The sequence below is a fragment of the Colossoma macropomum genome, unplaced genomic scaffold, assembly GCF_904425465.1.
Source record: "Colossoma macropomum unplaced genomic scaffold, Colossoma_macropomum, whole genome shotgun sequence".
NCBI lineage: Eukaryota > Metazoa > Chordata > Actinopteri > Characiformes > Serrasalmidae > Colossoma > Colossoma macropomum.
The window spans coordinates 24,067,762-24,086,966 of record NW_023494801.1 but is presented as its reverse complement, the minus strand read 5'-3'; the positions used below and the strand labels follow the sequence as shown (position 1 = coordinate 24,086,966).

At 39.2% G+C, this 19,205-nt stretch overlaps 1 protein-coding gene across 5 annotated transcripts in view; it reads left to right on the top strand.

Moving 5' to 3' along the window:
* Positions 1–15,885, top strand: part of si:ch73-366l1.5 (FILIA-N KH-like domain-containing protein) — a 30,717-nt gene extending 14,832 nt beyond the window's left edge. The window contains exons 2-5 of one of the 5 annotated variants that reach the window (XM_036590101.1): positions 165–1,266; positions 3,737–3,854; positions 7,202–7,270; positions 11,792–11,976. In XM_036590101.1, the coding sequence (XP_036445994.1) occupies positions 165–1,266; positions 3,737–3,854; positions 7,202–7,235 (1,254 nt within the window). In that variant the 3' untranslated portion in view covers positions 7,236–7,270; positions 11,792–11,976. The other 4 variants (XM_036590100.1, XM_036590103.1, XM_036590102.1 and 1 more) reach the window with 4 other exon arrangements.
* Positions 15,886–19,205: the final 3,320 nt, after the last annotated feature.

The window sequence follows — 19,205 nt, the reverse complement described above, 5'->3', positions numbered from 1 at the left end:
AAGGTGTACCGTAATGGCAGGCATAGTGGATGAAATAGCCAGTGAGTGGCAATTCAGTGTAGATGCACTTAATAAACTGGTAACTCAGTGTATATCTAAATGTTTGTTAATTTGACCATAGTATTTACTGGCACAATTCTTTGTCCCTTGTGTGATTTCTGCAGGCTGCCCCAGAAGAGGAGCCCTTACCTGAAGTCATCCCAGCCTCTGCTCCTGTGGAAGTGCCCACCTCTGAGCCTGTCCCAGAACCAGAGCTCAAACCCACCCCAGAAAAGATGGTTCCAGAACCTGTACTAGAGCTGGTCTCAGAATCTGTCTCTGAGCAAGTTTCAGAAGCTGCCCCCCAACTGGACTCACATCCTTCTTTTGTGTTGGTGTCAGAAACTGCTCCTGAGTTGGTTTCTGAACCAGCCCCTGAACCAATCTCACAACCGGCCCCCGAACGATTCTCAGAACCAGTCCCTGAACCAGTCTCACAACTGGCCCCCAAACCAGTCTCAGAAACGGCCCCTAAACCAGTTTCAGAACCAGCCCCTGAACCAGTCTCACAACGAGCCCCTGAACCATTCTCAGAACTGGCCTCTGAACCAGTTTCAGAACCAGCCCCTGAACCAGTCTCAGAACCGGCCCCTGGACCAGTTTCACAACCGGCCCCCGAACAAGTTTTAGAACCGGCCCCTGAACCAGTCTCCGAACCGGCCCCTGAACCAGTCTCACAACCAGCCCCTGAACCAGTCTCAGAACCAGCCCCTGAACCAGTCTCAGAACTGGCCCCTGAACCAATCTCAGAACCAGCCCCTGAACCAGTCTCAGAACCGGCCCCTGAACCAATCTCACAACAGGCCTCTGAACCAGTCTCAGAACCAGCCCCTGAAGCAGTTTCAGAACCTGCCCCTGAACCAGTTTTAGTACCAGCCCCTGAATTAGTTTCAGAACTTGTCCCGGAACCTTCCCCTGAACCAGTTTCAGAACCAATTTCAGAACTAGCCCCAGAACCAATTTCAGAACCAGCCCCTGAACCAGTTTCAGAACCAATTTCAGAACCAGCCTCACAACCAATTTCAAAACCAGCCCCAGAACAAGTTTCTGAGCCTGTCCCAGAACCAGTTTCAGAACCTGCCCAAGAATCAATTTCAGAGCCCACTCCTGAATCACTTTCAGAATCCACTCTTGAACCAGTTTCAGAATCTTCTCCTGAGACCATTTTAGAGCCAACTGTTGAGCCTCTTTCAGAACCAGTTCCAGAACCTGTTGGGGAGCATAATGGTATGTATAATATACCAATGTTTACTTATAAATGGTCCCCTTAGAACCTTTCTGCGATAAACACATCGTGGAACCTGGATTCTTCTAACCAGGCAACTTATTTCACTCCTCATCAGTCCAGTTTTGCTCCTGTGCCCACTTAAGATATGCTTTCTAGTTCTTTCTAGTTCTTTCTTGTTCTGTGTCAGCACCTCACAGTCTTCAGCAGTTGTAGACTTGTTTGATTAGTTTGATTAGTGGTTCATTCTGTGATGACCTCTTGCACAACAAAATGTGACTGGCTGTTGCATCTTCCTTTGACCACTCTGATCCACAAGCTGTTTTCGTCACACCATTCTCTGTAAACGATTGGAAAGCCCAGAATGAGAGCTGTGTGGGAGATACTACAGCTGGCACACCTAAGACCAACTACTATACTATGTTCAAAGTCACTTGTTTTGCCAATTCTGACACTGACAGTTGAACACCAGCTGGAAGCACTGGTCTGTTTGATTTACACTTCTTACATGCAGTGTGACTTCTTGGAATGTACTAATAGTGCGGTGGTGGGGTTGTCCCTATTAACCTGGCATCTTGGTGCATATTTAAAAGCCTCTACATGCTTCTTTCTGACTTAAACAGAGAGGCCACTTGGGCCTTTTTGTGTCTTATTCAACTCTTCAGCTTGCTTAGAGCCCCTGGCTTATACCATAGCATTCTGCATTGTGTTAAGGCGCTTTTTCACTGATCACACATTTTGTTGTTTTTCCACTGGCAAGTGAACTGTACCATACCTGAGTAAGCGTGCTGACTTTGGTTACACTGGGACATATGAGTGGAGCTAGAAAAGGTGCTAGGGCTGCACGATTAATCGTATTTTTATCATTGTGAGGTGAATATCCATGATGAACATGTTGTTAAAGATTGCCATGATGGACCGGGTCAAATTACATTCTACATGCTCATACATTACACGTATTAGGAGTAGTGTCTAATATTAGCACAACGATGTGTGCTCCTGAGCTGGGCTCAAACCTCAGCCTCTTACATGTAGAATGATTGGCTTAATTGAATTATATTTATTCACTTTGTAGGCCTATATAGAAAAAAACTGTTCAAGGAACAGGAAGCACTAACTGCCTTACAGTGTACTAAGAAGTGTTTGCAGATGATGACAGCTTTTAGTAGCAAACGTCACATCGTATTTCCATGTCCTGCAGTCATAGTGCAGCCTAGTGCTAGCCACAATCACTCACTCTTTGTGTAAAACAAATTTAGGGGTAAATCAGAAAATTAAGCTCCTTTGTTGCTGCTACTACTACTACTGGGAAATCATATCACCACACTACACAGCCTCCAGAGAAGTCTAGTTTCCTGGGTTGTGTTATGTGATTTGAAATGGACACAGATACTCCTTGACCAGGGTACACATATTTCTGGATTCAGACTGGTAATCATACTATGCCATCCTGCACTGCCCAGTGGAAAAGCATATTCATACTACAGCAGGTGTTTGGAGTGTAGGTTTGGGCTCTTGCTGACAATACCAGCACACATACTGAACTCCCCTCACACACACACACATACGCACTAGAGCTGTGTGTTCATCAGCTGTGCACTGAAGCTTGAGTAGAACTGGGTTTCACATGCCTCTCTGTACATATTTTGCCAATGGTTACATTTGCTGTCAGCATGCAGTTAGCTGTCACTGGGTGTAATTCTTAGATACCCTAATTCTCATAAAAGCCAACTTTACTTCATTCATGTTGATTTGAATAAGTTATGAGACATTGAGGTACAGAAATGCTTAAGGTTTTTTCACCATAGTATTTTCAAAGTAAAACAGCTGATGTAAAATCAGTTTATGCTTTTCCTCTTATGATTGTTTCTAGATATGTGACTGACAGACTAGTACTCTTAGTGTGTGCATCATTCAGTACATACTGGACATGGTTTGTTATATGTTGAACATATATATTACTGTTTCTACTATTTTTTGTACTATTTGTTTGCCATTCATATACTGAGAGAAATGTATTCTTGACCCATTACATGGTTTCCAATATAGAGAAAACTTATGTTAACCTCCGTTTAAATAAAATTGCCAATAGTAACATATTTTTATATTTATATTTTTATATTTACCAGATGATATGTTTTTGATGAATCAGAACCAGAAAATAAATATTTTTTAGATTGGTAATAAAGTGACTTTTCTCTCTACATATTTACCATAACACAGCGGTGTCCTGTCTTATATGCAAAGGGCCAGTGTGGCTGCACGTTTTTATTCCAGACATGCAGAGCACACCTGATTTTACTTGGTTAATCAATTGGTCAGTCTTCAAAGAACTGATCATGTGTGCTTCTGCTTTGTTGGAATAAAAACCTGTAGCCACACGGGCCCTTTGCGGATGAGATTGGACAACACTGCCATAACACTATCTTGTCATTTTAATTATGTCTTATTTTATTTTTTCGTCCCTCTCAGATGTGGCAGCTGCCCCAGTGGAGGCTGAAGGCAAAACTTCAAGTTTCAAACCTGGCAAAAAGAAAGCCATGAAATTTGACACAAGGATGACGAAGGAAGAGCTGGAGGAGGAGCAGAGGTCAGTGTTTCTGGATGGCCACTCTGACAATAGTATCAAAACACAAACAGTATTTATTCACAAACCTGTTCACAAAACTGAACCACTTTCCATGTGGCAGTTGAAGCTAAAAGAGCAAAGATGCCTTGAAAAGATATCACTTTAAAGTATGAGAAAAAGAGGCTGGTATACCATCAAGGCATGACAACTTTGATGAGTGTTTTCAGATACGTGCATTTAGAGATCCTTATCTGAGCACCAACATGTATCCAATCCACACTGCCTCCGACTTAGCTTCCCTTCAGGTAGGAATATCAGCTCTCATTTTTTCTCATTTTTCTCTCTTTTTTTGTTTCTTTCTCTCTCATTTTTAAAAATCAAGTTTAAACAAATGAAGATGTAGTTGTCAGCATAGGCTGGATAACAATAGATTACTCAAAGACAGTTTCTTCTGTGTTGTGTAGCTGAGTAATTTAGGATATTAGATTATGATTATTATTATTAAGGTGGACTTATATTACATAGATGCAATGTTTGTATGCTAGGGCAGAGTCTTTTTCTGATTTTTTTAGGAGTCTGCAAACTAGTATGTGGTGGGCAGGCTATCAGTAAAGAGGCTGTTTTTACTGAGGATAATACCTTATAATCTCTCCTCTGTGACATCCTGCTAGTCTTGCGATTTGCATGAAGACAGAACAGACTTGCATAACTGCATGCCTTCACTCATATCTGTAGCATGCTTCCTGCACGGGGTCTGCTATCGGTAGAGAAGCAGTCGTGGGGGGCCCCAGGGCTTGTGTGGAGCTGTGTTCTTTTTCCCCACTGCAGAGACAGGGAGTGGGTGGGGATGGGTCTGCTAGATAAGGGCATGGAGACGAAGTTATGGAGGATAGTACTTCTGGCAGAGACAGCAGTGCCTTTGTTTTTCTGAATCTGTTGTTCTGTAGATGAAGTGGATATCTTGAGTAGGATCTGATTGATCTGAATCAGGGCTCGAAAATAACACATAAGCTCCATTATTGCATTCCCATGAAGCCTCAGGGAGCTATGGAGAGGATCAAAACTCCAACACAAACTTGTAAACTAAAGCTATGCAAGCTTTTCTGCTGGATTGCTTTCAGTTCTGTCCATAAGTAATTAGTTAATCTGGAGATTTCAATCAGTATTTAAGTAATTTACCCTTAACACAAGGTGTGAAATACAGAGGGTCCTGCAGGGTCCAGGACCACCTAATTAATCTCTTGGGAACCCTGAATGTCTCAAAATCAAAATTCTGGAGGGTGCATAAAAATAAACTTAGTATAAGGTTACGCTGTTTGTTAGGGGGCGGAGTGGGTAGCGCTGTCGCCTCACAGCCTCGATTCCCTGGCTGGGTGACCGGGGTCCTTTCTGTGTGGAGTTTCCTCCGTGTTGTCCGGTTTTCTCCCGCAGTCCAAAGACATGCAGTCCGGCCAATTGGACATGCTAAATTGCCCCTAGGTGTGAGTGTGTGAGTGGATGTATATGTCTGCGTGTCTGCCCTGTGATGGACTGGTGACAGAATGGTGATGGAATGTTGTATTCTGCCTTCCACCCACTGACTGCTGGGTTGGGCTCAGGCTCCCCCCCCGTGACCCAGAAGGAGAAGTGGCTTAGAAGGTGTGTTTGTGTCTTTGTTATGGAAAAATAGACACTCAAATTCAATTGGTGAGCTTCTGTCTTTAATATTCTTAACTGTCTATGCAGCACTGGTCTGGGGTGGCAAAATTAGTTCACCCTGTTGGTCCTTAGCCTAGTAACAATATGCTGTAGCATATTTGTAAATCAGAAAACATGCCCAATTTCGTAAGAGACTGGTGGAAAGAGTGAGTTGTTACTTTGACAACACATTTCTTTGACAACACAAGAGGAGATATGCAAGATCTCAGTTAATGTGTGGAAGATCCACATTACCAAACCAGAAAAGAGCCTTTCCAAAGGAAGAATTGTTGAACCAAACATTTTGGTGCCACTGAAGCAAGCATCAGCACCGCCAGGGGGAGTAAATTAGCAGTTAGCCAATTTCAGACACACCTTGTATTTGTTGTAGATGATAAATACTAGCACTAGTGCACATACAACTCAAGTTAGGATCGTGTAGTTTTTTGCCCTCCTCTGTTGGGGGTTTTAGAAGCTAGGCCACGACTGATATTAAGGCTCTGTGGGTTTATTGGTATCAGGGAATAGGGCTAGGTATCAAAATTCAATAGTTTTATGGTACTGACTGAATTACTGCAGAGTATTGAAAATTTTAATGTCATTCAGTGCCAGATACGAATACTTAAGTAGTCAATCTTAGCACCATCTGTGAGCCAGTAAGCATGCTTATTCCAAAATTTAGACTGTATGTCTGTTAATATCAGTGCTTCTTGATTAGTCTGTAAACAGGATGTAACAATATACAAATTTCACAATTGCATGAAAGTATATGTTTTAGTTACAGAATTGAAAAAGAAATGCTGATATAACTTTAGTATTTATTTTTGTTTTTACTTCTTTTGAAGTAATTCTCAGAATGTTTTTTTTTCTGAAAGACAGCAGTGCTTGTTGAACAGGATAACTGGCACAAGTTGTCTTCTTGGAAGATGTAAATAAAAAGCAATATAAACAAAACTGCTTTATAAGGCTACATCTCAAAATTAAATTAACTGAGCTTTACAAGATCATTTACAATTGATCTTGTGTTTGTATATAAAATGTGACTATTACCTTTTGACTGAAAATGAGTGTGAGAGGGGATTTTCTAACATCGCTCAGTAACTCACAGCAAACTACAGAATCCACAACAGAATAGAGGGGTCTACAACCAAATCAAGGTGCAAATCAGTAGCTATTAACAACCCCACTAAGCCAGTTATTTGTTTCACTCACTCAGAAACAGCACTTGGATCCTGTGGGGAGAAGCAGCTACTAAGACTGAGATTATTAATATTAATTTGCTTGTTTTTTTATATTTTAAAGAATGCACACCCCTAACAGCGATTATTAGTTTCTTGAAAGTGTTAATGGTTTTAGTTCTTATACTACTATTACTCAAGTCTGCTTTGTTTGCTTTCACCAGCTACTCACATTTTTTGCAGCAATACAGACTGAACTGGTAAATTTGAAATCAAAACTTGCAAAGGTTAACTTAGTTTACCTTTAAAAATCAGGTTGTTTAAAAATAACTGTTCAAATATCACTGAAGTATGTAAAATGCACCAAAATCTGACCTTAGCACCAAGACAACATGCTACAACCTAAACCTTTGAGATAATACATATAAGTATTTTGCATATGTGTAGCTGTGTTGCAGAGTAAAGATACACTATGTGCATAATGTGTTTTCGCCCCATCCTTCATCTTTGCAGGATAGAGTTCACAAGTGACTTTACCTCTCTTTAAACAACATGTGACAGTGTGTCTGTTTGGTCCCACTGGTAAGGCAAAATTTACTTCAACCCAGCCTTTGACACTTGACCCCTGATCTCTCTCTTGGCTTTACCCCAACCTTCTCCCCTCTCCTGTTTGCTCTGTCCACATCAATATGTGGCATAATACATAAGCCTCTGATGTTCCTGGTCTTGGTGAAGTCTAAAAACCCTTTGTGTCCTGGCATATGAGTTAACACTGGTCTTTCTGTAAGCACTGATTTAATCACAGGGTGGTTTATTATCATGAGGTGCTTTGTTATGATGGCTTCAACTGTTTTTGGTGTCACACAGAAGCTGTTTATACTTTGCATCAACATGTGCTTTCATGGATCAGATCACATTTGGATTTCTCTTGGCCTCATGAAATGTCTGGTGTAAACACTCCCAGGTTGCATTATCGGATTCTGAGGTGGTCAGAGACAGATCTTGACCACATTCAACACAAGTGTAAACAGAATGCATTTAGTATATCTGTTTACAGTTACGTTAGTGGAAGTGCCTACTCCTGACTTGCAAGCGACTGGATGAACAAGGAAGAGCAAAATGAGGGATACATAAGGCTGGAGTTATCTTGAAACTCCGATGGACCTTCTTGCGCTCTGATGGGCCGATGAAAGCATCCCAGCCAACCTTGTTGATTCCTGTTGTAGCAGGGGAAAAAGTAAACAGAAGTAAAACAGAAATCACGTGTTGATGTGTCTTTTATGCGGGAAAGCAAAATTGCATCTCATCTGGTCACACCATGGATACAATTTAATGAAAATTATAAATGTAATTTGGCCAAAATACATATGAGAAGTTTCATTCCAAAATGCTGTATACACATTTGTAACAATTATGGATATGATATGATATGATGCGTATTTGAAAAGAATACCAGCTGATGTAAAATGGAAAACACAATTTTATTAAGGTGGTATTTATCATAGTGCACTCTCAGAAATAAAGGTACCCCTCTTGTCACTGGGGTGGTACCCTCAAGGGTACATCTCAGTACCTCTAGTCAGGGATCATAATTGTACCATAATCCATTGAAATTATATTTTCTAAGTTGTATTGACTCCACACACCCCGTCACATCTCCAGACTCCAGATTTTATTATGTTTTAGAACATTAGATTATGAAATCAGAGTCACAAGACACAATATGTACTTTTCACCTGGGAAAAACTTATTTAAGGTACACAATTGGACCTTAAAACTACTGTTGTACCTTTGAGGGAACATTTACATTGTTTGTACCTTGATTAACAAAAAATGTACCTGGATAGTACCTTTATTTCTGACAGTGTGTAGCATTGATATTACTTGTATGTGTAAAGCCCGTCCCAACAACATATGTCAATATGTCAGGTCTGTAATGAGTTTTGGAACGAATCCCTTCATATATATATATGGTCCGGACATAAAAAACATGCTAATGCACGGTATAAACAAGCTCATAGAGCAGCACTGCAAAGACACTGAAGTCTTTACACCAGGGCCATTATCTATTATCAGAGTCAAATTCAGCTGTACCAGGACTCCAGATCCACAGGGTTATGAATCTGTCTAAAGGGACACTAAGGAACAGTAAATTGAACTGGGGGGGAGGATCACCTGAAAGGATATGCTGAAATATAAATACTAACAGGTCACTGAGTATACACAGAAGAGTTTGTACTCCTTAGAGGGCAGTATAGGCAGGTCCTATAGAGAGTTCTCACATGCTCCTGCATTGAAGTAACCACAAAGACACAGAAAAATCTGTCTAATTTTCTTGACCAGGGGGAATACAGTTGTGGGGAACACACAAGGTCACCGTGTAGCATAGATAATGTCCAGTGTTCACATGTTTCCTCATATAATTTTTCAGCAACTGTCCATGTGAGACCTGTGGTCTTGCCAAAAGAGGCAGTAGCAGAACGTTTCTATTTGCAGCCCAGCTTCTATTGCCTTTATTTTGCTAGCCTCCTGCTGGCTGAGGAAGGCATTGAAGTATGTAGTGCAGTTAGTGTCTACAGAATTAAAAATAAAAGTACCAATTAGGGTTCTGTTCACGATGCCAAAGAAGAACCACTCTTGGTTGCCTAACAAATCTTTGTTTGGATAATTCTTTAAGCAGGATTTTTTTATAAATGATAGTGTGTGTGAAGAACCCTTTTAAAGTTTATAAAACTTACACAAAATGTTCTAGCAATTGCGAAAGAAGGTTCTAAACCTTTAAAAGGTTCATCACACACTTCTCTTTTTCCAAACACAGTTCCTTAGGGAACCAAAAGTGGTTCTTCTATGGCAGTGGTCACCAAGCCTGGGCCTGGAGATCTATCTTCCTGCAAAGTGTAGTCCTAACCACAATCTCCCACACCTGCTCCAGCTAATCAACATCTTCAGAAGTCCCTGATTGGCTGGATCAGATGCATTAGTGTCAAAAAAGAAGGAGGAAGCATTTTAGATGCAAGTTGGAACTTAACTCTGCAGGAAAGTATCCAGGAGGAGGGTTGGTGACTACTGTTCTAATGCTAAATGCTAATATTCTAAATTAATAAACATCATATTGTTAAGAGTGTGGGGTTGCTGCTTTATTATTCCTTGTAACAGTCACTCATTGTAGCTTTAGGCAAATATTAAACAAAAAAAACTACAATAAAGGTTATATTTCCAAAAAAAAACGAGTCTCATCTGATTATCCTTTTTTTCATAGACTTTGCATGTGTGCCAATTGCTTTGTCTCCTAATCTGCATGCATTCAGATCTTACCACATATTCAGGTTTCCTTCTGGGCATGATTCAGCAACGGTTTTAGCACATTACCAAACTATGGTTTAATGGTTTTAATGTACCAATCACTTTGTAACATGCTAAAACCTGCTCTTCATGCAGTATTTTTCATTGCCTTCTTACTAACAAGCTTCAGTCATATTCCTAACTGTATGAAAAAGAATCAGTTATAGGGCAGGCAGCAGTATTAATTTAGCTTGAAGTCGCAATGGGTGGTGGTGGTGAGTCTTTCCTAAATGCTTGCAGTGACTCGGATCAGCTCCATTACTGTCAACTTAAACTCTACTCCCTCAACTACTTGCATGACTAACGTGCTCTTCTGCTGATCGCTTGCACGCAGAATCGCCACAGTGCCAATGGTGAGTGGCCTTTTCCTCTTCTTTGATAGTAGTTGGAACTATACTAATGTATTACTGACATTGTCTAATTACTATGTAAGTAATTACCATTTAGCATATTGGCCTAGCATCACCAGTGAATACAGCACCAAATATTGCCTTGAAATATCAGTCAAATCAAAACAAATGCCTGATGCCGATATGCACTGACTGGTCACTTTAAGTACACCTGCTTGTATCTACATTCTTTGTCCGTTTTATCAGGTCTGCTTATCATGTAATAGCACTTAGTAGTACAATTACAGACTGGAGTACATCTGTTTCTGTGGATAATTTGTTAGCCTCCTTTCACTCTGTTCTTCAGTGATCAGGACCACCACAGAGTGGATATGGTGAATCATTCTCAGCACTGCAGTGACACTGATATAGTAGTGATATGCTGGACAGCGTTTAAACTGCAGGCAGATCGAATTTGTCTCCCAAATCAGATCTTTTGAGATGCCTGCCCGCACTGTTATTTGCAAGTGATCAGATTTGTGTACAGGCATCATCAACCTATCTGCATGGGTTTCTGTGGTGACGATGTAGGCATCAGTAACTACGTAGCTATGCTGGTGACTCTGATTTCAAACGCGGAGGCAGGAGAGATGGAGATGCATCATCTTGCCCTCCAAACTCTTCGGAATTCTCTGGCATAAGCATGAATCTTTGGTGCTCTTCTTGAATCCTGTCACTTCCCTCGGTCTGGATTTGACATCATTGTTTGAGGTGTTGTGAGTGATGCAAAAGACACTTTGATATCCGGACTGAGACACATCTGTAAAAATCCGATTGGAATCCCATTCCAAACCACCTCCTAATATGGATATAATCTGCATATGCCAGAAACCGAATTTGGCCTTGCCGTCTGAATCACTTAGACACACCTATCTTGTTGGTCCACCGTGTAGAACACAGTGTAAGCAGAGACAATAGCTCATCTGTTGCTGCACAGTTTGTGTTGGTCATCTGCTAGTCCTTCATTAGTTTTGATAGAACACTGCCAGCAGAACCCTGTAGACTGGATATTTTTGGTTGGTGGACTATACTCTGTCTAGCAGAGACACTGAGGTGTTTAAAAACTCCAGCAGCACTGCTGTGTCTGATCCACTCAGACCAGCACAAGACACACCAGCATGCCACCATTACATTAGTGGGGGTTAACAGTATGCAAAAAAACAGAAGGACTACAGTCTGTAATTGTAGACATACAGAATGCATCTGTAGGGTAAATGGACCTGATAAAATGACAGTGTAGAAACAAGGTCTGTGCGTGTGTGTATATGTGTGTGTGTATATATATATATATATACATACATACATACATATATACATATATAAAACAAAGCATTCTAATTGTTTTTCACTAAATGTTTTTTTTTTCTTTCAGAGCAGTTGAGTAAGCAGAATGAAAGGAACGTCGCCTGGTCCTCCTGTCTGTTTTGCGCCATGTGAGAAGGACTCTGCATAGAAGTAACCTTTCAAGACTGCTGGAGGAATCACCCTTTGTTGACTGTCATAGCACCTTTCACATTCTTGTGGAAAATAAATCTTGCTGTCTTTAGCGTCCACAGAGTCTTTTGCATTTTTGCCTGTAAAAAAGCAAGCTTTACCAGACAACATCAAAGAGCCTGAAAGTTTGCAAAGTTCTTATTTATGATTTTTTTTTCGTATTTAGAGCAGATGTGCTCAGGCCTATATGTTAACTAAAGCTAATCAAGAGAAGGTACATGATTTTTCTTCTGTGCTTTTTGTTTGAAGTAGATGTGACTATAGTTTAACATTCTGAGAAACATCCTCTGAAATCAGGTTTTGTTCTGAAGGAAAATGGCCTTCCTCAAATAAAATGGAATATATTGCCATATGTTAGTGATATAAACAATAGAAACAGAATGTTTTGTAACACACAGTCCTGTGCAAAAGTCTTCAGCTCCTAAGAAAATAACTTTTGAAAAGTTATGTATCTTGGCAGTAAGCATTTATTTGCCCAGACAAACGCTAACATGAGAAGAAAATAAGCTAATAAGATTAATACAGTAAGTACTCATTAAATATGTCACCGTTTCCCAACTTCTCGCTGTGGCAGCCCAGTATTATTTGTAGTTATCATCCTGCACCTGGATTGGTTAAACAATACTTCTTTATATTAAATAAAATGAGCTGGTGATGGAATTTAAAATAAATTAATGCTTATTTATTTTTAGGTTATTTGGTGGTTGTACAAGCAAAAACACACTTGGTGCCACTTTTGCATCATACTTTATTATGTTCTTGCAAGGGAGAAATAGGATAAAGGGTGGCCATGTGCCTAGTAGAGTTATTTGTGAAGGATTTTAGTCTGAAGGTGAAACTGTGATAAAATATGTCCAGATAATGACACCTTTCACTCTGCCTCATGCAATGTGATTGGTGATCAAAACTCTGGTGTCTAAGAATGAGCTAGTGAGTTTTAGCCGTTGTGTTTAAGCATGACTAGTAGCTCCCTGGAGATATGTTGGTTTCACTCTGAAATTAAAGAAATAGTTCAGCAAAAGAATCAAATATACAGTTTATTTCCCCTTGCCCCAACTCTATTGTTTTTAGTTATGCAACATACTTTTGTCCATTTTTTAGGTAACAGTATGTCAAACTGTGTTAGAAACTACCTAAGCAGGTCTATTTGAGATGTCTGAACATCTTGATGCAGTTTGTGACAGCTATATGATTTAGGCATACAGTTTGCACAGTGCTAATTGGTGGAGCATAGGCTTCCATTTTACTGGTGCTAGATTAGCTCCATTGCTAACTTGGCTTGTCTTGGCTGATCAACTCTATTAGGGGAAAACTGTGGAAGTCAAAATTTTGCCAATGTGTTTTAGGTAGCAGGACACAGAAAGTGCATTAAAAGAATGTTTCATCCAAAAATGATAGCATGGGTAACAATGAATTAAAATTAATGGTGACCAGTTATCTTCAATTATTAACATTTTTTTTTCACTAAAGATATCTTCTGCCATTACGTTTGCAAAACAAAATGTATTGACCCTTTTCTGTTTGTTTCATTGACTTTTGTAATATTTTATTAATACAAATCCAGGTGGGTGAGCCATTTCTCCTTATCATTCTTTTATTGCTAATTAGCAAGTCAGCAACTGCAAGCATGTTCAGAAAGCTAGCATTGTAGAAATGGCAGTATATGATTAAAAAACATTGTTTCTTAAAGAATTTTTGGTATGTAATATGAAATACTTATGTCATAGTTAGGTTTTCATTGGCATGTGCTATAGGCAATGCAGTAAGTGCACAAATTACCTCACTGTAATATTATAAAACTGGTTTGAAATGTACAAAGCTATTGACTGCTAATCAAGTAATCTTGAATTTTTAAAAACAATAAAAAATGAACTGATCAATAACAAACCATGCAGAACTTTCTAAAGATGGCATATATTTTACTGGTTGCTTTTGGGATCTCCTACCTTAAATAAAGTACTGATTAACCCCAAGGCTTTGTTGAAATCCCTGCATAAAAAAGCAACATTAATGTTTTTGATTGCAATATACAGTAAATTAAATTGTTTAATTCATGTTAATGTTGCACTTTTTTCTCCCCACCCCAAAATGGCTGTGCATGGGCCTGGTAATATCATTAGGCAGCTCAAAATACATATAGGAGAGCACTAACTGCCAATTATGTCATCTGACAGATGCGCATATTATCTTTCATCATACTGAGGGATGTGGGGGTAGAAGGAGACAGATAATACCCCCTTGTACTTGCAGGCTTTGATGGCTGTGGCACTGCTGGGGATTGAACTTGCACTCTCCTGCTAATGTATTTGTTTGTTTGTTTGTTTTTTAAATAATGTAATTGAATTGAGTAATTGTGACAGCCCTAATCCAAACATCTGAATATATAAACCTGGCTCGTGTGTTCTCTGTGTTTGTGTTTGTTACAGGGTTCAGCGGGAACAGCTAGCTGCTATCTTCAAGCTGCTAAGGGATAACCAGGACACGTTTGGTGAGGTGACTGAGGGAGACGTAGAAGAGCAGCTTAAACTCTACACATACTAGTGCGTCTACATGTGTCTGTAAATATGTATGAGGCACAAAAAAGGACCAGCAGGTTCTTAGAGGTCTTTTCAAACTCAGGACATCACTGACTTTGTTCAGTTTGCACAGCACAAAGCCAGATGAGTGTACAGGGCAGTGCTTCTGAAACAGGCCTCAGGCACCACAAGAAGAGACAGTGAGAGAGAAAGTCAACAGAAAACAACTCTTCTGCAATTTATTTAATTAATGATAAATATAAATGACAGTAGAAATGTATATCCAATATGACAGCATGACAGGACAACATGATTGTACTCCATTTACATTTTTACTTTTTCTTTAAAAAAAAAAACAAAAAAAAAACTTTTTACTCTTATGCCAAAAGGCAAAAATATTCACCCTAAAACAAAACCTGTGATGTGTGCACTACAAGCCACAAGTATGAAGGCAGCCATTAATTTTTCAAGTTTCAAAAAGCAAACCATACCATGTTTATTAGCATCTAGTTTAAATAAAGTCGCCACTAGAGCGCAAAGCCATATGTGTAAGGCTCCAATAATTATGGACAGCTTGGACTTACATAAGGAGGAGCCAGGATACTTCATAAACTGAGGCTCACCAAGCCAGTAAAGAGAGAGGAGAGAAAATACAGCTGGATGAAACTCCATTTGTGAGTAACCTTAGCAGGTTGGATTTTCAGTTTAACCCCTTAACAATCCAGGGTTATTACATACTAAGGCTTATTTTTCAGTAACTACAGGGACTTCAAAGCAAACTAATGGAGTTGTCTTAGGTTATAGAGTATAGTGTGTGATAAAACATGGTAAGGGGTAGAGTTTTATTTTTGTTTTTCATGTTTAAATAAAATTTTGATTTGCGCCCATGTTTGGCCCCTGTGTGTGTTCCCTGGGGTTCTCCATAGCTTCCCAGCCAGAGTGCCTCAGCCTCTCACCATGTCAACCGCACATAGTAGAAAGAATTTTAAAGGGATGTTTTCTAATTCTGCATATGACAGTGTACTCCACCTTGACCTGTAATCAAAATGGCCTTTTTTGCACCTTGTTGGTTCATGTTCCTGGTCATAAAAGACAGAATGTTTGTTTACCTGAAATCTTCCTTCAAAATGTAAAGACTTTTGCCTACCTCTAAAACATTTTTTGATTTTTGATTATGTCAGTGTGCACCAGTGGGTCCGGTAAAATAATAATCACCACTAATATGTTTCACCTTCCACCAAACTACCCCCATCTATCAACAATCATAAAACAGTAAGCTAGCTCAGAGACCCCCTTGATACCACGTTTCACTCAGAAATGTCTCAGTACAGAAGGAAATGTTTAATGATTATAAATTCACATTGACTTCAGATCTTTCTTGTTTTGTTTTGTGGTGCTGTAAAAACTTGATCAGCAGTCGTACCTCTTATTAGGCTTGCTTACTATGCGTTTAAGATATTGTATTGAAAATAAAACTGTTTAAAATCTTGATTTAGGTCTAATTTGTTATTTTTGTCAAAAAGGTTGCTACGGTAACAGAGCAGACATTTTCTGATACTGCTTATGATTTTGCTCTATGGACTTTTGTACTTTTGTACTTAGGGCTTGTTGTGCAACTGGTCAGACTGGCTGCTCTGAAAGGATGTGTCCATTCTTGTACCAGCCTTTTGTGTACACTCTCAATGGAGCGTATTACTGGCTACCTGTTGACTCACTACACTGTTAGAAAGGTTCTACGCAGGTACTTTTATTGTTCATCAAGGTACAAACAATATAAATGTTCCCTCAGAGGTACAACAGTGGTTTTAAGGTCTAATTGTAAACCTTACATATTTTTTTCCAGGTGAAAAGTATGTATTAGTACCTTTTCATAACCTAATGTTTTAAAATAGAGCAATAAAATAAAAAGCTTGGAGATGAGACGGGGTGTATGGAGTCAATACAGCTTAGAAAATATAATTTCAATGGATTATGGTACAATTTTGTTCCCTGACTGAAGGTACTGAGATGTACCCTTGAGGGAACCACTCCAGTGACAAGAGGGGTCCTGCCCCAGTGACAGTTTACTACCTTTTTTTTCTGAGAGTGTACAATGTGATTGTAGCCTAATACCTGGTTATAATACCTTGACACCTATTTTTAAACCAAACAACAAGACTCACTCAAAAAAAACTCTGCAGTTGCCATTTAAAACATATATGGATGTAACCACAATGTTTCTCTTTTTTAATTATAGATTTCATTGTTTTTTCAAAATTGCAAATACATGTCTCAGCAAGTGCCAGCAAGTATGTCTTTTTCTCATAAAGGAATGGGGACAAAGCACATATGTGTAGCAAGAAGAGAGGAGAGGGGAAGATAAATTGTATAGTAAATAAATTTGCTAAATAAAATTGCAAAGCACATTGAAAAGAAAATCTATAGACAGACAGACATACTGACTTACTGAGCATGCTGGCTAAAAAACCCTGCTAGCCATTTGCTTTCTTAAAAATTTTGCAAGGAAGTCTAGGTAAACATATAGATAGATAGACAGGTGGACAGTCACACAGACTATGACCAAAAGTTTATAGACAGCTGCTCATCCCATGGGTCTTCTGAAATAAAGGTTAGTAATAAGGATAGAGTTTGTCCCTCTTCTCATCTTTCTTTCTCATCAGGCTTTACAGTAGATGATGGAACATTACTATGAAGATTTGATTGCATTCAGCCTCAATTAGGCTATGTTCAGACTGCAGGCAAATTTTATTGTTTCTCAAATCTTTTAAGACAACTGACTAAACTTTTTGCAAGTGATCAGATCAGATTTGTGTATCCAGACATTACCAATCTATCTGCACGGGTTGCTCTGGTAACAATGTAGATGTCAGTAACTACACATATAGCCTTCACTGGTGACATGGACTAAACACGGATGCAGGAGAGATGAAGGTGCATCATCTCGCCCTCCAAGCTCTTCAGAATTCTCTGGCATAAGTATGAATCTTTGTTGCTCTTCTTGAATTCCAGCACTTGCTTCCCTCTGGACTTGGCACTATCGTTGTTTGTCATGTTGCAAGTGACACAATAGACAATTTCAAACCTGATATGAGCATCCAGACTGAGACACATCTGTAAAAATCGGATTAGAATCACATTTCAAACCACATCCAAATGTGGTTTCGATCCAATTTGCAAAAATCAGACTTAATGTGATGTTGTGCTGTCCAGACTATGAAAAATCAACGTGGATACAATCTGAATATGCCAAAAATCGGATTTGGGCTGTCAGTCTGAACCTACCTGATGTTTAGTTCTGGATCACAAACACCACTACAGCTCATGCTAAAGGCACTGGAGAGTTATCCATCACTCCAGAGAACACAGTTCCACTGCTCCGAAGCCCAAAGCTAGGGCCTAGCTGTTGCTTAGTGACTTTAGGCTCATGTGTGGCCATGTGTGCGCAACTAAAGTGGGTCAGCAATGGGTGCCCACTGAAGTAGATGAATTCACTAATTAGAACGGATGCCTGGATGCTTTTGGACACATAATGTAAATGGCAGTCTGTTCAATTAATCAACCAACCAACCAATCAATAAATGAATTTGTTACTGGAACAGTTCAATCCAAGAAACTCCCAGAAGAGGACAAATGTCCCCCAAATCTGGGAATTTAGGACTTTCATGACCTTTTATGAGAGCTGAAATAGTAGTCAGTGTTACAGACAAAAATAACATTTAATAGTCAAGACCTCAGTAACAGTTTACAAGTAGGTTACGATTCCTAGGAAATAGTTAGACTATATTCAGAGCAAAGACAGCATCATAGTTCGGCAATCAATCGAGTTCCTGTGCCTTTTTTTTATTTAGTTTTTTATCAGTGTAAATGAAACTTATTACAACTATGCAAGAAACAATACTGCCCATTGGTCATTAGACCACATTTGTGGCTTGCATTGGACAATTGTCCAATGATGTGTGTGGATATGACAATATCACATTGCACAAAATTTTAGCTTATATGACTTTGCTGAAAAAGGATTAAGATGAAGCACACTGTCTAGTCTGGTAATGTGAAGTGTGATCTGGTGATGAATTACTTTATTTTTTTTTTCAACCGTGCCCTGACTCGTATTTGTTAAAACATTTACTTTTTATATTTATATACTAGTGTATGTGTAAGTGTAGATACTTTTTTACTGTATATTTCTGGCTCCATACCTCCACTTTTAATTGAGGAAGATTTTAAAACAAAGTTAGTACTTGTACTTTCATTTACAGTTTCTGTCTTTTTCCTTCATCTGATTGTAGTAGAAATGTCATCATTGTTCAGTAGCCATTACAAAATTGGAAAAAAAAAGATGGACCATCATTATGTGGCAACCATTATATTATTGTAAAAGGTTTATCATTATGGAAAATTTTATAGAAATATAATATAAACAGTAGTTTTGTTTGTTTGTTTTTTTCTCACATCCTATCTATCTAACATGATGGTTTACTTTCGTGTAGGTAAGTGAGTCCAATCTGTCATTAATGTGAAAGAATCAGCGTCCTGAACAACGCGCGTGCATATCCGAATTAGGAAACGTCACGTAAATGAATTTGCGTTCTCTCTTAAGCCCGATGCGCTCTCAGCTTTTGTTTGACTCGTAAATATTGTTTTGAAATGACTCAGCAGGCCACCATAAGGACCACATGAAAGTGGCACAGGTCGAAGTTGAAAAGTTCAGATATGTGTGTCCACACAGCTCTGAAAACATCAGATCCGTGTCGCATTAGGGCAAAAAAACGGATT